Source organism: Aedes aegypti, chromosome 3 (assembly GCF_002204515.2).
Source record: "Aedes aegypti strain LVP_AGWG chromosome 3, AaegL5.0 Primary Assembly, whole genome shotgun sequence".
Lineage (NCBI taxonomy): Eukaryota > Metazoa > Arthropoda > Insecta > Diptera > Culicidae > Aedes > Aedes aegypti.
The window spans coordinates 81015726-81037644 of record NC_035109.1 but is presented as its reverse complement, the minus strand read 5'-3'; the positions used below and the strand labels follow the sequence as shown (position 1 = coordinate 81037644).

Below are 21919 nucleotides of genomic sequence, written 5' to 3'. Positions count from 1 at the left end.
AGAAATACCTCCGGGGATTCCTTCAGGAATGCATCCGGAAATTTAAATACGTCAGAAATTTTAGTCTTAGTCTTAGTCTTTTAGTCTTCTGGGTAAAGTACTGAGGTGTGTCTTCCATCTCATTTTCCAGCCGGCTACAACAATTTGGAAGTCGCGGAATACCTGCTGGAGCATGGTGCCGACGTGAACGCACAGGATAAGGGTGGACTGATTCCATTACATAATGCATCCTCCTATGGGCATCTGGACATTGCGGCTTTGCTGATCAAGCACAACACCGTGGTCAACGCCACGGACAAATGGGGCTACACTCCACTGCACGAAGCGGCGCAGAAGGGACGCACCCAACTCTGTTCACTACTCGTGAGTATTCTCCATTTCGTAGGTGCATTTTCGATACTATTTCACTTCTGTCCAATGTAACCAGCTCGCACACGGAGCCGATCCGTTCATGAAGAATCAGGAAGGCCAAACGAGTCTGGACCTGGCGACGGCAGAGGACGTGAAGTGCCTCCTGCAGGACGCCATGGTCGCATCTCAGGCATCTACCACGGCCAACGGCGGCAGCGGCACATCCATGGCCAACAGCTCCCTGATGGCAACCACGTGTTCACCAACGACTGAAACGGTTACACTGCCAACGGGCGCCTCCATGACCCTATCGGTTCCAGTTCCACAGGTGAGTGTGATTTGAACTCATTGAAAGCACCATTACGATAATATCTAACTCCCAATCGACAGCTTCCGATACGTAGCTGCCTCAGTCCGGCGCAGGGAGCCGAAACGAACGTCGACGGCGTCGTCCTGGACGACGACAAGATGTCGCAGGTGGTAGCTATCGAATCGTCGGTATCCGCATTCCTCACTAGTCTACAGCTGGAGCATCTGATCGAGCTGCTCGAGCGCGAACAGATCACCATGGACATCCTGGCCGAGATGGGACACGAAGATCTGAAACAGGTCGGCGTTTCGGCGTACGGGTTCCGGCACAAAATCCTGAAAGGCATCGCCACCCTCCGGGCCACCACAGGTCAGTATGAGTACCGTAAATTGGGGCAAATTGATCGGTATTTTGAAACTTTCTGTTATTTTTCCTTAAGATTTCAAATATTGTCAAACTCATTTCGGCCGAATCAGTACTTCGCTATAACCTAAAAATCAGACTTTTTGGGGTAAAATTTATCACTATATAGCAAAACATGCCTGAGAATTATGAATTTCCTTATCTACTAAATTTGGGTCCCTGAGCTACAACGTTACGCCATCAAACTCGGTCCATGGTTGCTTGCCTCCTGTTTCACGATCGTCCCACACTTCCAAGACCCTGCTTTACTTGGTCAAACCACCTAGCTCGTTGCACCCCTCTTCGTCTTTTACAGGCCGGATTCGAGGTGAAGACCATTTTTACGGGATTGTTGACCGGCATTCTCACAACATGACCCCCCCCCCCTTTCCGGCTTTTACGACTTTCTACATACTAGGTTCACCGTAGAGTTACGCAAGCTCGTGGTGCTTTCCTTACTGCTGCGCTTCTCGTTCCATAGGTTTGGTTCTTTCCAATCCCCATTGTAACGTCCAATATTCATATTGGACCCGAGGAATATTTTGTACTATGTATTTTATTCGGGGAGCATGCCGTATTCTTATATCTATTCAATTGATCTCTAGTTCACTTCAATGATTCATTCCTGAGATCGAATCCTGGCACAAATCCCGCACGCTGAGATTTGAAAAATCAGGATTCAAAACTATCCCGCTCATTGAGCTGAATTCAAAGCATGCTTGTTTGAATCTTGGAGCAGAAGGATGATCTTAGAAGACTGGTCTTGTGGAATCCGTAGCAAACATGACTTCCGACAATGATACGTCCACGAATTTCTCTGCTGCAGCTGTTATCCGACGTTATGAACGAACCTTAGTTTGCTTACTTTTGATGGCCCTCCAAGATATGACCTGCGCTACCTCGCTTGCCTCCAATTTCTTGATCGTCCTACACATTTCCAAAATCCTGCTCCCCTCGATCAACTTACCTAGCTCGTTGCGCCGCTCTTTGCCTTGTACCGGCCAGATTCGAGGTAAACACTATTTTTGCAGGATTGTTGTCCGGCATTCTCACAACATGCCCAGCCCATCGTACGTTATCAGCTTTGGCGACTTTCTGGATATTGGATTCACCCTAGAGCTACGCAAGCTCGTGGTTCGTTCTTCTCCTCCATACGCCGTTTTCACATACTCCGGCAAAGATCGTTTGCAGATCCTCTTCGAGTATTGTTCACGTCTTATGCTCGTAGAGGACTACCGGTGTTATCAGAGTCTTGTGCCTGGTACACTTACTATGGAGGTTGCTACTTCGCACTGACCCAATAGCTTTCCATTTTTCATATAAACAGGTAATTCGGTTCCGAGCTGGCCAAATGCACCACAGTGATCAATTTGCCCCCGGATTACGGTATTTAACATTGAATAAATTCCAGGTCTAGGACTAACACCGAACCCGGGCACACTTCTGGTTGATTTGCTTCCCGACGACAAAGAGTTTCTTGCCGTCGAAGAAGAAATGCAAGCCACGATAAGAGAGCACCGGGACAATGGCCACTCCGGCGGTTACTTCACTCGATACAACATCGTCAGGGTAAGTGACCTCTACCGAACCTAATCCTGTAACACCATGTTTTTAACTTGAACTCGTCCAAATCCAGGTGCAAAAGGTCCAGAACCGCAAACTGTGGGAACGGTACGTTCACCGGCGGAAGGAAATATCCGAGGAGAATGGACACCAGGCGAGCGAACGGATGCTCTTCCACGGGTCGCCCTTCATCAATGCCATCGTGCAGAAGGGGTTCGACGAGCGGCACGCCTACATCGGCGGGATGTTCGGCGCGGGGATCTACTTCGCGGAGCACAGCTCCAAATCGAACCAGTACGTGTACGGGATCGGCGGCGGCATCGGATGTCCGGCGCACAAGGACAAATCCTGCTATCAGTGTCATAGGTGAGTTGAAAGTACCTAGTAGAGTTTCGATCGAAATAGTAATCCAATCGTTCTTGTGTTTACCGACAGGCAATTACTACTTTGTCGAGTAGCTCTAGGGAAATCGTTCCTGCAATTTAGTGCAATGAAGATGGCTCACGCCCCGCCTGGACATCACTCCGTCATTGGGAGGCCCTCGGCTGGCGGGTTGCATTTTCCGGAATACGTCGTCTATCGGGGTGAACAGGTAAGTTGAACTAAACACAGTTTGATATTCTAAATCAAAGGTAAATTCACAGCAAGTCGAGAGTGGTTCGAAAGCGTAATGAGATTCAATGAAAGAAAAGTCGAGAAGTGTAAAGGGGATTGAGAGTGTTTCGAATGTTAAGGGCTTACGATTGAAACATATTCTATAGCTTATAGTAGGCCCGATTTCAACAAATTATGTGCTTCAACAAATTATGATAATTTCACAATTTGGTGAAATATGCTACCATTCATTCTTATATATGCTATTGCATAGCCATTATCATCGATGTGAACCACATTTTTGGATGAGCTTCGACTGAGGTTATGTTATTGAACCAATGTTGGCTGAGCAGTCTTCAGGGAATTAAAAACGCTAATTTTTTATTTTTCCCGACGTTTCGGTCCGTTTTGGGACCTTTTTCAAGGGTTCTAAAATTTAAAGGATACCAGACAGTTCTTGAAGACGCATCCCGACATAGTAGTCGCCAAAGCGGATAAAGGCAACAAAACGGTGCTCATGAACAAGAACGAATACGCAAATAAGATGAAACAGCTGCTAACAAGTGACCAAACCTACGTGATAGTCGAAAAGGATCCAACATCATCCTTTCAGACTAAAAATAATAACATCGTAAAACGCCTGCAAGACCTTCAACTAATTGACGCACGTACAGCAGCAAAGCTGAAGACTTATAAAGCTGTTTGTCCAAAAATCTACGGTCAGCTCAAAGCGCACAAACCAGGCTTACCCCTCCGCCCTATAGTACCATGTATGACGGCTCCGTCTTATGAACTTTCAAAGTTTATTGGGCTAATTCTTCGAAAGTCACTCACCGGCAAATATAACATCAAAAATTCGTTCGAGTTCTGCCAATTCATCAATAACACCATCCTTCCAGAGGGACACATTCTCGTCTCTTTCGATGTAGTATCGCTTTTCACCTCTATTCCGAAAGAATTGATGAAGCGAAGTATCTTCCGTCGCTCGAACGATATTGAAAACCACACATCGATATGCCTAGACCTGTTCTGGGAAATCACCGAATTTTGTATCGATTGTAGCTACTTCACGTTTGAAGGAACCTACTACATACAAAAATTTGGCACCGCAATGGGCAACCCGCTCTCACCAATTATCGCAGACCTCGTTATGGAAGATATTTTGGACGAGGCTATTCCAAATGCAAGCTGTGTCATCCCATTCATAAAAAAGTATGTGGATGATCTATTTCTTGTACTGCCACCCGACAAAGTACAAGATGTAGTAAACACCTTCAACCAAGTTAACACGAACATTCAGTTCACCTTGGAAGAAGAGGAAGAAAACCGGTTGCCTTTCCTGGATATATTGGTCATCCGCCAGGAGAATAATACGGTGAAAACTGAATGGTACTGCAAAAGCATCGCGTCGGGTCGTTTCCTGAATTACCATTCTGGTCATCCAATTCACCAAAAACTGAACGTCGCGCAAAACTTCGCCAAAAGAGTAATGTTTTTGCGACGAACCTGGACCTAAAAGGAAAAAGCGCAGTCATACATCGCCACCTGAAAGCCAACGACTATCCGAAATGCCTCATCAACAGAATAATCAACCGCACAAAACATCAAACGATCAACAACAACACAGCTATGGACGTGAGTACACTCAAAAAAATCCAAACGTCATTGCTACGTGAAAAGTCACGTAGATCATTCCAAATTCATTTTACCGCCACTTCACCTGACTAAGATAAAGATCACTAAACCATTCATAACCACCAAATAGTGACTCGGTAATGTTTACTGAGGTTACCTATCGCACTTACGTGGAATTCACGTAGGTGCCTAAGTTCATTTTGACATCTGCATAGTGTACGTACTTTCAGTGTTGAGCTCAAATCCTAATCCTGGCGCCCGCTTGATTTTTGAAGAACTTCAGAAGCTGCTGCTGCTTTAAACACTGTGTAAGATTGATTTCAAGGTAAATATGCTTTGAATACCGAAGAATCCCTGCATTACTTAATATTTTATACCTGATTTATAACCTCTATCAATTATAGCACGCGAAGGCTACAACAAGACAGACCAAACTCACAAAATTGGCGAAACAGGATTCAAAATGCTCAGATTGACAATAAATATATCACAATCTTTTAAGTTTGTTTACATATTCCAATTGGGAGTTAGTTTTCTTCCAAAGCCTATTAGAAATAAGATTGGTCTTTATTACAGTTAAATTTAAAGCAAAACCATTTAGGTCCTATTGAAACGCTTCGTAAAGGCTACCGGAAAATCCACGTAGCTCTTACGTTTAGCGACGGTGGAATGGACGAACTTCCAAAGTTCATGTGTTCATTCTGGGCTACCTATGATTTACGTAAGAGCTACGTGAAAAGTGCGATGGAAAAAAATCACGTATGTTTTCACGTAACAATGACGTTTGGATTATTTTGAGTGTAGAACAGAAACAGATACAGAAAACCTCCAACCAGAAACAAAATTCTACTCGCTCACTAACATCGACGGACTATCGCAACAAATAACAAAAACACTAAAGAGGGACTACCCATCGATAAAAATAGCATACAGACAACACAAAACTATTGGCTCTCTCCTACCGTCGGTAAAGGACAAAACACCCGATATGGAACAGAGCAATGTTGTTTATAAAATAGACTGGGAAAATTGTAAGGCATGCTACATATGAATGACTACCATGAAATTGAAACAACGACTATCCGGACACAGATCAAACATGAAAAAATTGAAAACACTACTAGACAAGGGATACACAAATGCAGATACGGAGGTCAGCTGGGTACGGGAAAAAACGGCGCTTGTAAACCATGCAGCAACAATGGACCATAACTTTAAGGCCGCACGGGACGTCATCATAATCACCCTATCCATTTCAAGAAGCAAATCTCAAGAACCACTCTATATATCGATGCGAAAATGTATCACTATGATTCTAAATATCTAGTGCACAACCCGATAAATTTTCAGCTTCATCGGTTCACTAAAACTCGATTTGCTTCCACAAAGTTTTGATGATTATTGTTAGAGTGAGACGAAAGATAGGGAAAATAACACGGTCTCCCCTTAAGATTGACGAATCAAAAATCATAGATAGAACGTTAAAAACAAATAATCTACACATCCTTGAAAGTTGTCACATATACACTACCAACGACACTGTAAACAAACGTACCGACACAGACAATCTCCATGTAGCTTACGCAGGACTACTACACTTACTGAAAAATGAAAAAACAAATAGAAGATGACGATCAAATCAAACTAGACAGGCGATAGAAATCACTTACGGTTAGATAGTTAAGACACACACTAGACTAGAGAAATGACACACACACAGATGAAACAGATATCATGCGAAAAGTAATGGTGGAAGATCTAAATATAGGACACCGAATTCCAGACCGCTCGCTAGGTAGGAGATTGTCCGCCCCACGATGGTTCAGAACCGGTCGGACTCAATCGATGTGAGTACAGTGTAGGACGGAAAAAACATAACAAATGAATGTTAACTTAAGTTCTTCCAATTCAGACCGATATTTCCGCATGACATTTTAGCGTTTAGCAAAGCCATCTTGACTAGAAAACCGTAGTGATTGGTAATTATGTTTGACTTAAAATTACATGAAAAACTTTAAAATTGATTATAACATTAAAATTTTAGAACCCTTGAAAAAGGTCCCAAACGGACCGAAACGTCGGAAAAAATAAAAAAATTAGCGTTTTTAATTCCCTGAAGACTGCTCAGCCAACATTGGTTCAATTCGATGTGAACCACAAACAGGAGGGGTTTAGGTTAAGGTTCGAGCGTTTTGGTTTGAACCCAAGAACAGAGTACAAGGAGAGTGCAAAACCGCCTGAACCAACGTCTTCGGTGTTCGTTACTGCTCTGAAATCTACATTCTCCTTGCAGTAAAATCTGATTTGAAATACCTAACCAGGAATTTCCACAGGAACCACTTGACAAATTTCCAATGTGAGTAATTCCAAGCAACAGCACCAAAATTTGGTAAATTTTTTAATTCATTTTTTTCTATTGAGCTGAAACTTTGCACAGTTTTCCAGTTCCATCTAAATCGTCATTTTCCGATATCAAATCTTCAAGTTGAGTCACGACTAACTTTTCAAAAGGGTGTATGTGAAAATGGTTCAAAAATATTCAAAAAGCTGCACAGCAAAAACGGTTCGTTCGATTGTTAGACAACTAAAGAAACAAAGTTAGACAACTAAATAAAGATTCCAAAAAAAATACACACAGTAAAAAAATTTTTTTTTTGCATTAAAAAACATAATTTTTGACACAAAAACTCAAATATCTCAAAACCCTATCTGAATACCAACGTAATTTTTTGAGGGAAAACGGTCCATTATATTAGCTATCTACCATAAAAATTTGGTGATGGTAAACCAATAAACAAAAAAGTTATGACATTTCAATCATGTCACAATTTTCACATTTAGTAGAAAAAAAATTTTTTTTTCGGTGTAAATTATTACGGGAACCGCAGTTTGTTGCTGATTTTATTGTTAAGGGCCTTGCGTGAATTAAACAAGTCGTTTTCATGTATTCATTAGTATTATGTATATTATATGTATAAATATTATGTATATGTATAAATATTATATGTATATGTATATATGTTAAATTAAAATGAATTAACAGATTACACGAAAATAATTTTTTTTACCAGGATATTTTTTTTTAGAGTATGATCGATGAGTTTCTAAATGTTATATATAAACTTTAAAAGTTTTGGATTTGGGTATGCGTTATGAGATCATGAAAACATTTTATTAATACTTATTTATTTATTTATTGTTATTCAATTTTTTTACAATATCGAACACTTTTGCATCATTATCAGTACAGTTCGAGTATAGTTTTGCTTTAATTTTATTTTCTGACAATGGAATGAAACAGTGAAATTTTTGGGTTCTTTGGATCGTTTTCGCGTTATTATATTGCTCGCTGAGCTCTGATGCCGTTAATTCGTACTCTTCAGTAGTAGTAAAACAAAATGATAATTTTGTTAAATCTTCTTCTTTTCTGCGATTCGCCCAATCAAATAGTTCTTTTGCAGTTTTAATTGGATGCTCACGTTCTTTGGCTAAACTTGCTCTTGTGGCCATGCGCTTTATGGTTCCTCCAATAGCATCACAAGGACCTTTGCCATGTGACGTAGCAAAGAAATGCCATTCTGCATCAATTCCGTACTTTGATTTAAATTGACATAGGCTCGAAAAATTCTTACGGTTTTTGTACTGCGATGCTGCTCCATCAGACATGAAATATATCTTTCTGATTTCTTTATCCTTATCAACGCGTAAAAAGTTAATCATTTTGGCAATGAACAAATTTACAGATACACCCGATTCTGTTTTTGCACGGGGGATGCGTACCGTGCAAAAAAAGTTTTCAGTTCAAAATTTCAAAAACCGTGTAAAAAAAGTAAGACAATTTCTCAACGTTTCATGCAAAAATAAGGTTTTGACCGAAAAAAATGTATGGAAACTTTTTTTGCACGGCCGTGTAAAAAAAATCCGTGCAAAAACAGAATCGGGTGTACTGAGTCGTGTCTTAAATCTTCGGAAATTACAATAAAACTAAAATGTTCAATTTGCGTACTTCCATTGAAATAAATAACGAATGGATCAATTGTAGCTTGTTGTACGTTCCAGTGATGGGACTGCACTTCATCTTGCAATACAAAGCTATAGTTTTCAGAAAAATCACAAATGACTAAAAATTCACCATCTTGTAATGTATTTTTCGTATTTTTTAAAAAGCGGGATTGCTCTGTTTTAATAAAGTCGTAAGGAATTAAACTTTCTAATTTCAAGCAAAAAAAAATGACACAAACTCATCTACAGGTTTTACAATAGTTTCTAGGTCACACCTATCCGTGGTCACCCATTGCTCAAATGATAACTGATCAATATAATTTTCTTCAAACTCAGCGAATAAAGTATTTTCCAATGATGAAGAATCTGGACAATCCGAACAAGATCGTAGATAGCAATTTGATGTTGTATTTTCACACAAAAGACTACCAGTTAACATTTTAATATCCTTTGATAAATTGATTCTTTTCAAACTATGTAAGATTAGGTTAATATTTTCGTGTGTTGTGCACACACAAACATTATGTGTTCCTGAATTGGATAGAAGCTTGCATTGCCTTGGACGAAGGCTTGCAAATGAGGAAAAACCTACCTTAATATTTTCGTTAATTTCCTTGAAGCGTGTATACGCTTCTTTCAAAGTAGTCATCATTAATCGTTTTTGGATTGCTTGACGCTTTCCATCTTTTTTTGCAGATACATAATCTTTTTGGCCAGGCATAGCTCTACTTACTTCATCGTCTTCAAAATATTGAATTATTTTTTCTTTTGTCTCATCTGTTAATGAAGTACTCGACCTAGCATTTTTGGTTGCAAGACAGTTATTTTTGAATTGTTTTGCCTCTTTTGCTGTATTTCTATTGGTTTTGAACTCATCAATGGCGTCTTGAATAGACCACGAGCTTGGCAGCATCGACAAAATCAATAATTTTTCTTTCCTTGTCGTGGCTAGATTCGAGAACCTTTCCTTCATATTCATAATTACCTCATCGTAGTCTGTATTTTCCACATCCTCAGGTCCTAATTTGAAGAGGTTTCTTCGTACAGCTTCGTTGATTTCACGGTATTTTTTCTCGGGATAATTGACGTAACCCATCTTCGTCCATTTAATCGGAGTCACTTTTATTCCAGCTATGCCTTCGTTGAAGCGTTCGATGTTGACCTTCTGGATGCACTCATCTTCTGATTGATTTGTTGAAACAGATGTCGCTGATGGTACCGTGGCAAGACTATCTGCACTTGGTACTTCTGGTAACTCCTCAGTTGTTGTCGGTGCATCTAGTAATTCCTCAGTTGTTGTTGTTTTCGAACTTCCTGCAACCTGATCCACCGATGATGTACAGATTGCCCGTTTGTCAACGTTTAAACGGCAGGACGTACAAATGCGTAAATTTGTATTCAATGTAGACATTGGAGCATAACCAGCCGCTTTCAGTTTATCTATGGTGCTTTCGGTGAGATTTCGTAGCTCTTTCGAACACTTTTTTTCTGCAAACGGCCTGCAACAGTTGAGAAAGCGACTACTCATGTTGCTCGTTAGATTTTAATAAACAAAATCACTTTTAAGTTTTTACTGACTAGTTTGGTGTCGTTTGCTTGACTGAAGAAAAATTTTACAATTAAATCTTTTATAACCATAGTGGTAGTATATTTTTATCTTTTTCGTGAGTATGTTCATGGTCATTGAAGTTACTCGCTTTCTCCCAAATATGATTAACAAAGTCTATTCTCTACCAAGGCGGGTCTATACCCAGGTGTAATCAGATTTTAACTTTGTGGAGAAAACCAGCGCCGAGAAAACCGACCTGCTTTACGTATACTAGATCACCTGGGTATAGACCCGCCTAGTCTCTACGAGGTAAACTTTTTGCAGGTAAACTAGTCGTATACCTGTATAGAAAACTTTTTTTGTAGCTTTTGTCTTCAATATTAGATTTCTTATAGGTTTCTTTTATCAAAAGGTTTCAACACTATTGAGAGAATTTTTCTTCAGTTACGTACAATAAAAAATATGACACTATCAAGACTTTAGATCACAACACTGGATCGCGTCTAACTTTCCTATAGATGCTATAATAGTTATGAATAATTAAATAAAATATCATGAAAACAACTTGTTAACCTCATGTGGTACCCTTAACAAAAAATTCAGCAACAAACTGCGGTCCTAAAAAAAATTAACAATGAAAAAAAAATTTTTTTTTTTCACTAAGTGTCAAATTTGTGAAATATTTGAAATGTCATAACTTTTTTGTTTATTGGCTTACCATCACCAAATTTTTATGGTAGATAGCTTTTTGTGACAAAAATGATGTTTTTTAATGCAAAAAAAAAAAATTACTGTGTGTATTTTTTTTGGAATCTTTATTTAGTTGTCTAACTTTGTTTCTTTAGTTGTCTAACAATCGAACGAACCGTTTTTGCTGTGCAGCTTTTTGAATATTTTTGAACCATTTTCACATACACCCTTTTGAAAAGTTAGTCGTGACTCAACTTGAAGATTTGATATCGGAAAATGACGATTTAGATGGAACTGAAAAACTGTGCAAAGTTTCAGATATTTTTGAAATGGTCGATCAGAATCGACTTGCATGCCTCCGTGGAATCCCTCATGTGCTATTCCTGGGGTCTACTCCGTTTGACATATTTCCAAATGGCGTAAAGCCATTTGGCATAATTCTGGAAAACGTTGTATTTGATCTGATTCTTTCCAGTAAGCAAAAGGGTGCCGAAAAACGACTCGCAATTGGACATATTACATTGTTAGTTATTAATAGTATATACTTCTAATCTTTATTTGCAAAGCTTTTTTGGCCAATGAATTGCACCATATATAACTTCCGGAGCCATGACACATTTTTAACAACCAAATTTTTATTGAAAATGCTAAGATATGACATGACATCTGAAAAAGAAGGCATATGAAATTTTATGACGTACCTTACGGTCCCGAACCATAATGGCAAAGAACTGTTATGCCAAATGACTTATTTCCAATTTCTCTTGAGATTTTTCCACCAATTCCAGTTTTTCACCAGTATTTTCCAATATTTTCCAGTAGCAACTTAAGCAAATGTTTCAAAGATTCCTAAATGAGTTTTTCCTAGGAAGGGTTTTTGAAAGAACCCATTATTTTTTTTAGAAACCCCTACAAGAATCACTCAAGTACCTACCAAGTAGTTCCTACGCCGATTCAGGAACTGCTCTAAAATTCTTCCACCGATTATTCCAGGAAATGTATTCAGAAATCTTCTTTATTGAAGAACCCAATAAGATCATCATTACGTTCCTCCAGAAATTTATCTAGAAATTTCTTCCAACAATTCATCCACGAGTTACTCTTTTTGCAGCAATTCTTCCATAAAATTCTCGAGAAGTTTACCAAGTAAAATCTCCATAGATTCTTCAATACTTTATTTTTAGTTTTACACTGACAAATACTGCAGCAATTATTGCGACCATTTTTATACAAATTTTATTCAGGGATGCTGTTTAATGTTTTTCAAGGAATGCCCCAAGAAAATCCTACAGGATTTTATCCAGAAATGTTTCAATCATTATCTTACAAATTCATTTATAATATCTTTCTCAGAAGTTAGGGAGTTTTTCAGAGATTCTCGCAAAAGTTCATCGATAATTTCTACAGAAGTTTCATCAGAGATTACTATAGGATGCATTATAGCGATACTGTCAGGATTCTTTCCGGGATAATGTCTTAAAACATGTGCTTGACAATTCCCTGGAAAAAATCTGGGTAATTTCTTTAAGAACTTTATTGGAGAATTTCGCAAAGATTTTCTGCTGGACTTCTGAAGGATAAATCATAAGAGGAATTTTTGGAGTAACTTCTAAAATTGTGCTTAGAGAAATTCTAGGTTGATATCTGTAGAACATTCTGCAAGAATCCTAAAAAATCGGTGGTGATATCTCTGGAGAAAATGGACACGGACGAAATCCTTGCGAAATTGATCGAAGAATCACTGGATGAACTCCAGGATTTTCTTGATAATTTCCGAAAAAAATATAGAAAATGGCGCAATAATATCTAACTGCAGATGTATTGTTCTTGAGATGATGAATGGCATCCTTCACTATGAGCATGAGCATGGATGACCACTTCGTAGTTGCACTCCGTCATTGACCAGAACAATCAATGTTGCACAGAGATTTAATGAATGGGTCTTGGGATTAGCTAACCATTATCAAAGTTCACAAATCGAAAGTTCAAAGTTATTATTCTATTTATTTAGTTGGTGTTACATCAATTAATTTGATAAAACCTCGTTAACGATGTTACGCCAATTTACTCGGTCCATGGCTGTGTCTCTCCAACTTCGATTTTGGTCCACGTTCTCAAGATCTTGTTGCACTTGATCAAGCCACCTCGCTCGCTGTGCTGTGCTCCCCGCCCTGCTCAGCGCACCTTCCGGCTTTCGCAACCTTCTGGATACTGGGTTCGTCGTAGAGCCTAGCGAGCTCGTGGTTCATTCTCCGTCGCCACACACCGTTCTCCTGCACTCCGCCAAAGATCGTCCTAAGCACCCTTCGTTCGAACACCTCAAGTGCTTGCAGGTCCTCTTCCAGCATGGTCAATGCTTCATGTCCATAAAGGACCACCGGTCTTATAAGCGTTTTGTACATGGTACATTTGGTGCGGGGGTGGATCATTCTCGACCGCAGCTTCTTCCGACTTCCACTGATGATGCGTCTCCGTATTTCACGACTAACGTTGTTATCAGCCGTTAACAAGGATCCGAGGTAGACGAAATCATCAACCACCTCAAAAGTATCCCCGTCTATCGTAACACTGCTTCCCAGACGGGCTCTGTCGCGCTCGGTTCCGCCTATCAGCATGTACTTTGTTTTTGACGCATTCACCATCAGGCCGACTTTTGTCGCTTCACGTTTCAGGTCTGCCACCGTTCTAAATGTTCTGCCGACAATATTCAGATCATCCGCGAAGCAAACAAATTGGCTGGATCTTGTGAAAATCGTACCTCGGTTATTGAACCCGGCTCTCCGCATTACTCCTTCTAGCGCGATGTTGAACAGCAGGTACGAAAGTCCATCACCCTGTCGAAGTCCCCGGCGGGATTCGAACGAACGGGAATGTTCGCCCGAAATCTTCACACTATTCTGCATACCGTCCATCGTTGCTCTTATTAGTCTTGTGAGCTTCCCGGAAAAGCTGTAATCGTCCATGATTTTCCATGGCTCTTGCTATCATAAGCCGCTTTGAAATCGATGAACAGGTGATGCGTTGCCCAGTGCGCATCGTACCTTCGTGCTGTGCGTACACGAATTCTCTCCGCTCTTGGAAGTTTTCTTAAAAACTACCTAAAGCAATAAAACAGTACTTTTCAGTGCTAAAATTAAAAACGGTACTTTTCAGTGCTACTAAAACAGTACTTTTCAGTACTATTTTATACTATTGATCCCTTTACGATCCTTGTTTGGACCCGTGCCTTCAATTTTTCGTTGGACCCGTTGGCGAAAGCTAGCGGTGGTAATCCTTCTTGGACACCGTCTCGGGAAAAAACCTCTCGAAGGTCACGCCTTTTTTCGTTTATTAATTAAACATGGTATCAAAAACAAACAAAAGGAAGGGTGAATCTCTGAATTCACTACTTCCTTCCAAAAAAGTGGGTTTTAAAACTGTCACTACACGTGGCAAGAATGGAAGAAAGGACGTTTCCCCGGAATGCGAACTTTCTTCCAAGGGTGAAATGAATAATTGTATCGAAATGAGCAATCAGTTCGATGCTCTAGACAAATTTTCCGAACACCAAATCGAAGCAGCCTCTAGCCCAGGCTCTTTGATTCAAGTGAGGAAGCAAATAGTGCCGCCTATCGTGGTCAGTTGTTCCGAATTTGGGGGATTTAGGCAGGAGATCTTGAACTCCATTAGGGGAATCAAGGTTTCCTTCCAAATCGCAAAGAAAGGAGACTGTCGCGTTTTGCCGGAAACTCTTAAAGATCGCGAACTTCTTCTCAAATATCTTGAAGAGAAGAAGCACAAATTTTTTACTTATGACGACAAAACTGAACGTTTGTTCAAAGTTGTCTTGAAAGGTCTCTCAAGTGACTATAAATCACCTAAAATAAATGATTTACTTGGATTTTCCCCAGTCCAAGTAATCATTATGAAAAAGAGAACCCAATCTGGCATTGTTCGGAAAGGGCTTTCTCAAGAATTTTATTTAGTTCACTTTAACAAAAAAGAACTAAATAATATTAAAGCTTTAGAAAAAGCAAAACTTTTGTTTGATGTCCGTGTGACATGGGAACATTTCCAGAAACCTGGAGGAAATTACCAGAACCCCACTCAGTGCCGTCGGTGCCAAAAGTGGGGTCATCGTACAAAAAATTGTCGCATGGATGCTAAATGCATGATTTGCGGAGGTTCTTCTCACGCCAAAGACGTCTGTCCAGTAAAGGAAGATACCACCAAGTTCATATGCTCTAATTGCGGGGCTAACCATAAGTCCAATTTTTGGAATTGCCCTTCACGCAAAAGGGTCATTGAGGCTCGTGCCAGGCAGATGAAAGATAATATCCGTTACGATAACGGTCGTTTCCGGAATTTTCCTGGTAGAGTATCGAACAATGCTCATTTTTCAGTTAACGATCGCTTGATCATGAATCATACCCATTAGGAAGATCATAATCATGCTCATTCACAAACTAATTTTAATCCGTCGGGTAGCCGTTCGAATCTTTCAATTTCGAATGTATCTACCCACGGTAAATCCTTTGCCGATATCATAGCAGGAAATTTGAACTCCTCCCCTGTTCGTACTATGAGTACCCATTCTACTTGTTTCAAATCAAATGGAAAAAACCCTACCGCCACAACTCTTACTTAGCTTCTTCGTCTACCGAAAATTCTAATGGGAAATCATCAAATGGACCCACTTCAAGTGATATGTCTGCCTCAGATTTTAATTTTCTAACTGAACAATTGAATCTAATGTTTGATGCAATGTTCAAAGTCACCACTATGACTGAAGCAGTCCAAGTTGGTGTAAAATTTACAAATCAAATTGTTATTGGATTACTTTTTTCTATTGAATCCAAATAATAATTGAAATATTTTAAATTGGAATGCTCGTTCTCTGAATGGTAAAGAGGACGAGCTGTTTAATTTTCTTACGGTTAATAACATGCATATAGCAGTTATTACCGAAACGTATTTAAAACCTGGATCTAAACTCAAAAGAGATCCTAACTTTTTTGTTTATCGTAACGATCGACTTGATGGGGCATGTGGGGGAGTTGCAATCATCATTCATAGGCGTATAAAACATCAACTGTGTTCGTCATTTGAAACTAAAGTTTTTGAAACTTTAGGTGTTTCTGTTGAAACACAGTTTGGTAAATATACTTTCATAGCTGCCTATTTGCCTTTTCAATGCTCTGGACAGCAAGTGAATTTGCTCCAAACTGACTTGCGAAAATTGACTCGCAATAAGTCAATTTTTTTTGTCATTGGTGACTTTAATGCCAAACATCGGTCATGGAATAATTCTCAAAGTAATTCCAACGGCAGAATTTTATTTGATGACTGCTCTTCAGGATATTTCTCAATTCAATACCCTGATAGCCCTACATGTTTTTCCTCTTCTAGAAATCCATCTACGATTGATTTAGTCTTAACCGACTCTAGTCATCTTTGTAGCCAACTGATTACTCATGCTGATTTTGATTCTGATCATGTCCCTGTTACATTTCAAATATCCCAAGAAGCGATTCTCAATCCTATCAGCTCCACTTTCAATTATTTACGAGCCGACTGTAATATATATAAAACGTATGTTGACTCTAATCTTGCTGTTAACATTTCTTTAGAAACTAAACTTGATATTGACAATGCTCTTGAAACTTTAACAAATTCCATTGTTGAAGCCCGGAGCATTGCAATTCCAAAATGTGAAGTTAAATTTGAATCCGTGATTATAGACGATGATCTTAAACTCTTGATCCGTCTTAAAAACGTGAGGAGAAGGCAATTTCAACGCACTCGCGATCCTGCTATGAAAATTATATGGCAGGATTTGCAGAAAGAAATCAAGAAACGTTTTGCTCAATTAAGAAACAAAAATTTTGAAAATAAAATTTCTCAATTGGACCCTGGCTCTAAGCCCTTTTGGAAATTATCTAAAATCTTGAAAAAACCTCAGAAGCCAATACCGGCATTGAAAGAGGAAAACAAATTATTACAAACTAATTGCGAAAAAGCTCAAAAACTTGCTATGCAGTTTGAAAGTGCGCACAATTTTAATTTAGGACTTACTAGTCCAATTGAAAATGAAGTTACTCAGGAGTTCGAAAATATTCTCAATCAAGAGAACGTTTTCGAAAATGTCTGGGAAACTGATTTGGAAGAAGTGAGAACTATTATTAAAAAATTCAAAAATATGAAAGCTCCTGGCGATGATGGAATTTTCTACATCCTCATCAAGAAACTTCCAGAAAGTAGCTTATCATTTTAAGTTGATATATTTAACAAATGTTTTCAATTACCATATTTTCCTGACAAATGGAAAAATGCTAAGGTTGTTCCAATTTTAAAACCAGACAAAAATCCTGCAGAAGCTTCTAGCTATCGTCCAATCAGTTTGCTTTCCTCCATCAGTAAACTTTTTGAAACGGCTATTTTGAACAGAATGATGGCCCACATCAACGAAAATTCAATTTTTGCCAATGAACAGTTCGGATTCCGCCATGGACATTCGACCACTCATCAACTTTTACGTGTAACAAATTTGATCCGTTCCAACAAATCTGAAGGCTATTCTACTGGTCTTGCTCTTCTAGACATAGAAAAAGCATTCGACAGTGTTTGGCATGAAGGTTTGATTGTAAAATTAAAAAAAACTTTAATTTTCCAACATACATTGTTAGAATAATTCAAAGTTATCTGTCAAATCGTACACTTCAGGTTAATTATCAGAATTCCAGATCTGAAAGACTTCCTGTAAGAGCTGGTGTTCCTCAAGGCAGCATTTTGGGACCAATATTATACAATATTTTCACATCTGACTTACCTGAGTTACCTCAGGGATGTCAAAAATCTTTGTTTGCGGATGACACAGGCCTCTCCGCCAAAGGACGAAGCTTGCGCGTCATCTGTAGTCGATTGCAAAAAAGTTTGGATATTTTTTCTTCATACTTGCAAAAATGGAAGATTTCTCCTAATGCTTCCAAAACTCAACTAATAATATTCCCACATAAACCAAAAGCTCTTTATTTGAAACCTTCAAGTAGACATGTTGTCACGATGAGAGGGGTTCCAATAAATTGGTCAGATGAAGGTAAGTATCTAGGGCTCATGCTAGATAAGAATTTAACTTTCAAAAATCACATTGAGGGCATTCAAGCCAAATGTAATAAATATGTAAAATGTCTCTATCCCCTTATTAATAGAAAATCAAAACTTTGTCTTAAGAACAAGCTTTCGATATTCAAACAAATTTTCAGGCCAGCCATGTTGTATGCTGTACCAATATGGACTAGCTGTCGTAATACCAGGAAGAAAGCTCTGCAGAGAATTCAAAATAAAATTTTGAAAATGATTCTGAGACTTCCTCCCTGGTATAGTACCAATGAGTTACATAGAATATCCAATGTTGAAACATTGGAACAAATGTCAAATAAAATAATCAATAATTTCAGGCAAAAATCGTTACAATCTTCTATTGCCACGATTAATGCGTTATATGTTTAAGTTAAGTTAGGTGATGCGTTGCGACTTGGTATTCACGACATTTCTGGAGGATTTGCCGTACATTGAAGATTTGATCCGTTGTCGAGCGGCCGTTGATGAAACCAGCTTGATAACTTCCCATAAACTCATTTGTTATTGGTGATAGATGACGGAAGATAATCTGGGATAGCACTTTGTAAGCGGCATTCAGGATAGTAATCGCACGATAGTTTTCACATTCCAGTTTGTCGCCCTTCTTGTAGATGGGGCATATGACCCCTTGCTTTCACTCCTCCACCAGCTGTTCCATGTCCCAGATTCTGACAATCAGCCGGTGCAGACAGGCGGCCAACCTCTCCGGGCCCATTTTGATGAGTTCAGCTCCAATACCATCCTTACCAGCGGCCTTGTTATTCTTGATCTGGTTGATGGCATCCTTAACTTCCCTCAATGTGGGGGCAGGTTGGTTTCCTTCATCCGCCGTGCTGACGTAGTCACTTCTTCCGCTGTCGTGACCCTCGGCGCCTGTGTTCTCCGTGCCATACAGGTGTTCATCGTAGTGCTGTTTCCACCTTTCAATCGCCTCACGTCCGTCCGTTAAGATGCTTCCGTCCTTATCCCTACACATTTCGGCTCGCGGCACGAAGCCTTTTCGGGATGCGTTAAGCTTCTCGTAGAACTTTGGCGTTTCTTGTGAACGATGTAGCTGTTCCATTTCTTCACATTTCGCTTCTTCCAGGCGGCGCTTTTTGTCCCGGAATAGGCGGGTTTGCTGCTTTTGTTTTCTTTTATATCGCTCCACGTTTTGTCGCGTTCCTTGCTGCAGCATTGCAGCTCGCGCTGCATCATTCTCCTCCAAAACCTGCCTGCATTCTTCGTCGAACCAATCGTTACATGTCCTCCTTTCCACGTACCAGACGATGCTCTCGGCTGCGTTGTTGATGGCTGCTTTTATGTTGCTCCAGCAATCCTCAAGAGGGGCTTCGTCAAGCTCTCCCTCTTCCGGCAACGCTACCTCGAGATGCTGCGCGTATGCGGCAGCGACGTTCGGTTGGGCCAATCGCGCTAGGTTATACCGAGGCGGGCGTCGATACCGTACATTGTTGATGACGGATAGTTTTTGGCGCAGTTTGACCATCATTAGATAGTGATCAGATTCAATGTTAGCGCCACGATAGGTTCTGACGTCGGTAATATCGGAGAAGTGCCGTCCATCGATCAAAACGTGGTCGATTTGTGATTCTGTCTGCAGTGGCGATCTCCAGGTGTATCGATACGGGAGGCTGTGCTGGAAGTAGGTGCTGCAAATGACCATGTTCTTGGAGGCGGCAAAATCTATCAGTCGTAGGCCGTTTTCGTTCGTCAGCCGGTGGGCGCTGAACTTTCCAATCGTCGGTCTGAACTCCTCCTCCTGGCCAACCTGAGCGTTTAAGTCTCCTATGATGATCTTGACGTCGTGGCTTGGGCAACGGTCGTACTCGCGTTCGAGCTGCGCGTAAAATGCGTCCTTGTCATCATCAGTGCTTCCGGAGTGAGGGCTATGCACGTTTATGATGCTGAAGTTGAAGAACCGGCCTTTGAGCCTCAACTTGCACATTCTTTCGTTGATCGGCCACCACCCGATCACGCGCCTCTGCATATCACCCATCACTATAAAAGCTGTTCCCAACTCACGTGTGTTGCCGCAGCTCTGGTAGATGGTATGATTACCTCTAAACGTTCGCACCATCAAACCTGTCCAGCACACCTCCTGCAGCGCTACGATGTCGAAACCGCGGATCTTCAGTACATCGGAGAGTATGCGTGTGCTTCCAATGAAGTTGAGAGATTTGCAGTTCCACGTGCAGAGTTTCCAATCGCTAGTCCATTTTCGGCGCTGTGGTCTTTGCCGATTGTTCTGGTCCGTATTCTCTCGTTGACGTTCCTGTGCTGGTGTATTTTTACGGCTTGGCTTGCAGGGCCTGGAACCAACCCCCTAGATTTCCGGAGGACCATTCCCCCTAAATGTTCGGAGGGAAATAGAGCGCAGTTTAGCTTAGAGTCCTTCTCTGCCACTCGGACGATGATCAGCCGCCCCTGACATGGGGAATAGACGCTGTTGTGAGCCGCTCCTAACATGGAGTACGAGAGTTCAAGTACAAAAGTCAATTTTGGTCACGCCCAAATGCGTTCATCGAGGAAGGGGAGGAATGTTAGTAGAAGTCGAATATCCATGCTCTCAGCATCATTCAAGTGTTTATAGAAGTGCTGCTCCCTCTTTTTGATAACCTCATGTTCGTACCTGTGCATCTCGGCTTGCGGCCCAATAATTCAAAACCGAGATGTGTACGATTTTGTAGGCACATTTCCATCAATTCCATGATTTTATAATCCAAACGTGAAATAAAACCTTCATCTTTTATTACATTCGCAGGCCTACCCGGAGTATCTGATCACCTACCAGATCGTGAAACCGGACGACAGCGCTAGCCCCCAGGAGCCAGCGAGATGATGGACAATCTCCGCAGTCAGCAACATCGGTCAGAACAACAATATCGTTTTTGCCAGTACCAGCAGCGGTAGCAACAACAGCAGCAACACTAACAACAGCATCAACAACAATAGCAATAGTAGCAGCAACAGCAACAATAGCAACAATGGTAACAATGGGAACAGTGCAATTGCCAGTGTGCACACTTCGAGTTTCACGAGAATCCGCTCGACTACGCGTTCGACGATGGCCAAAGCCACGGCGGTTCGCGTTTCGACGGGCAAAAAGTTCAGTCAACTGTTGATCATCACTCCGGCGGTGGCCATCGATAACAACAACGACGGGGGCTACAATGGACCGTTCACTTCGCATGATAGCGGATGTGGAAGCAGCGGTGCAGGAAGTGATGCCAGCTTGGACGAAAGCGACGAACGAATTAATAAATCAGCAAGTGATGGGAACAACAACGATAAATCGAATCGAACGAAGCTGTTGCCGAAGGCTCGGCAGCATATCGTTACCAAGGTGTCCTCGGTATCGATGGGTGGTTGCGGTGGCGGGAGTGGTGGCAATGCTACCCATTCCTGGCGGTGGTGCTCGATCATTTGCTCGGCGGTAAGATGTTTCAGGGCAGCTACCCATACTCAGCAGCAGTTTGGCACCATTCATTACACGGCGAATGCAGGGGTTTCCCCGATTGTCGATGCTGATGTGGGTGGTGGAGGGCGACGTTCGGTTAGAAACCCTCTTACCAGTAGTGGTCGGGTGGGATCGGGAGGACGAGGTGCATCCCGATTCAGCAGCAATCATATCTACGAATACACTATCAAGAGTTATCGGTCCAGTCCGAACGATCACGACCTTATCAATAATAATAGCAACAACC

General features: G+C 40.8%; 1 protein-coding gene across 2 annotated transcripts in view; it reads left to right on the top strand.

Annotated features, from left to right (window-relative positions):
- The window catches only part of LOC5578003 (tankyrase), an 86507-nt gene extending 65046 nt beyond the window's left edge, over positions 1 to 21461 (top strand). Inside the window, exons 6-12 of one of the 2 annotated variants that reach the window (XM_021852804.1) lie at positions 131 to 363; positions 428 to 679; positions 742 to 1030; positions 2475 to 2632; positions 2700 to 2992; positions 3062 to 3218; positions 20977 to 21461. In XM_021852804.1, coding sequence (XP_021708496.1) covers positions 131 to 363; positions 428 to 679; positions 742 to 1030; positions 2475 to 2632; positions 2700 to 2992; positions 3062 to 3218; positions 20977 to 21054 — 1460 coding nt within the window. In that variant the 3' untranslated portion in view covers positions 21055 to 21461. The remainder of the gene's footprint in view (positions 1 to 130; positions 364 to 427; positions 680 to 741; positions 1031 to 2474; positions 2633 to 2699; positions 2993 to 3061; positions 3219 to 20976) is intronic. The other variant, XM_001656691.2, reaches the window with a different exon arrangement.
- Positions 21462 to 21919: the final 458 nt, after the last annotated feature.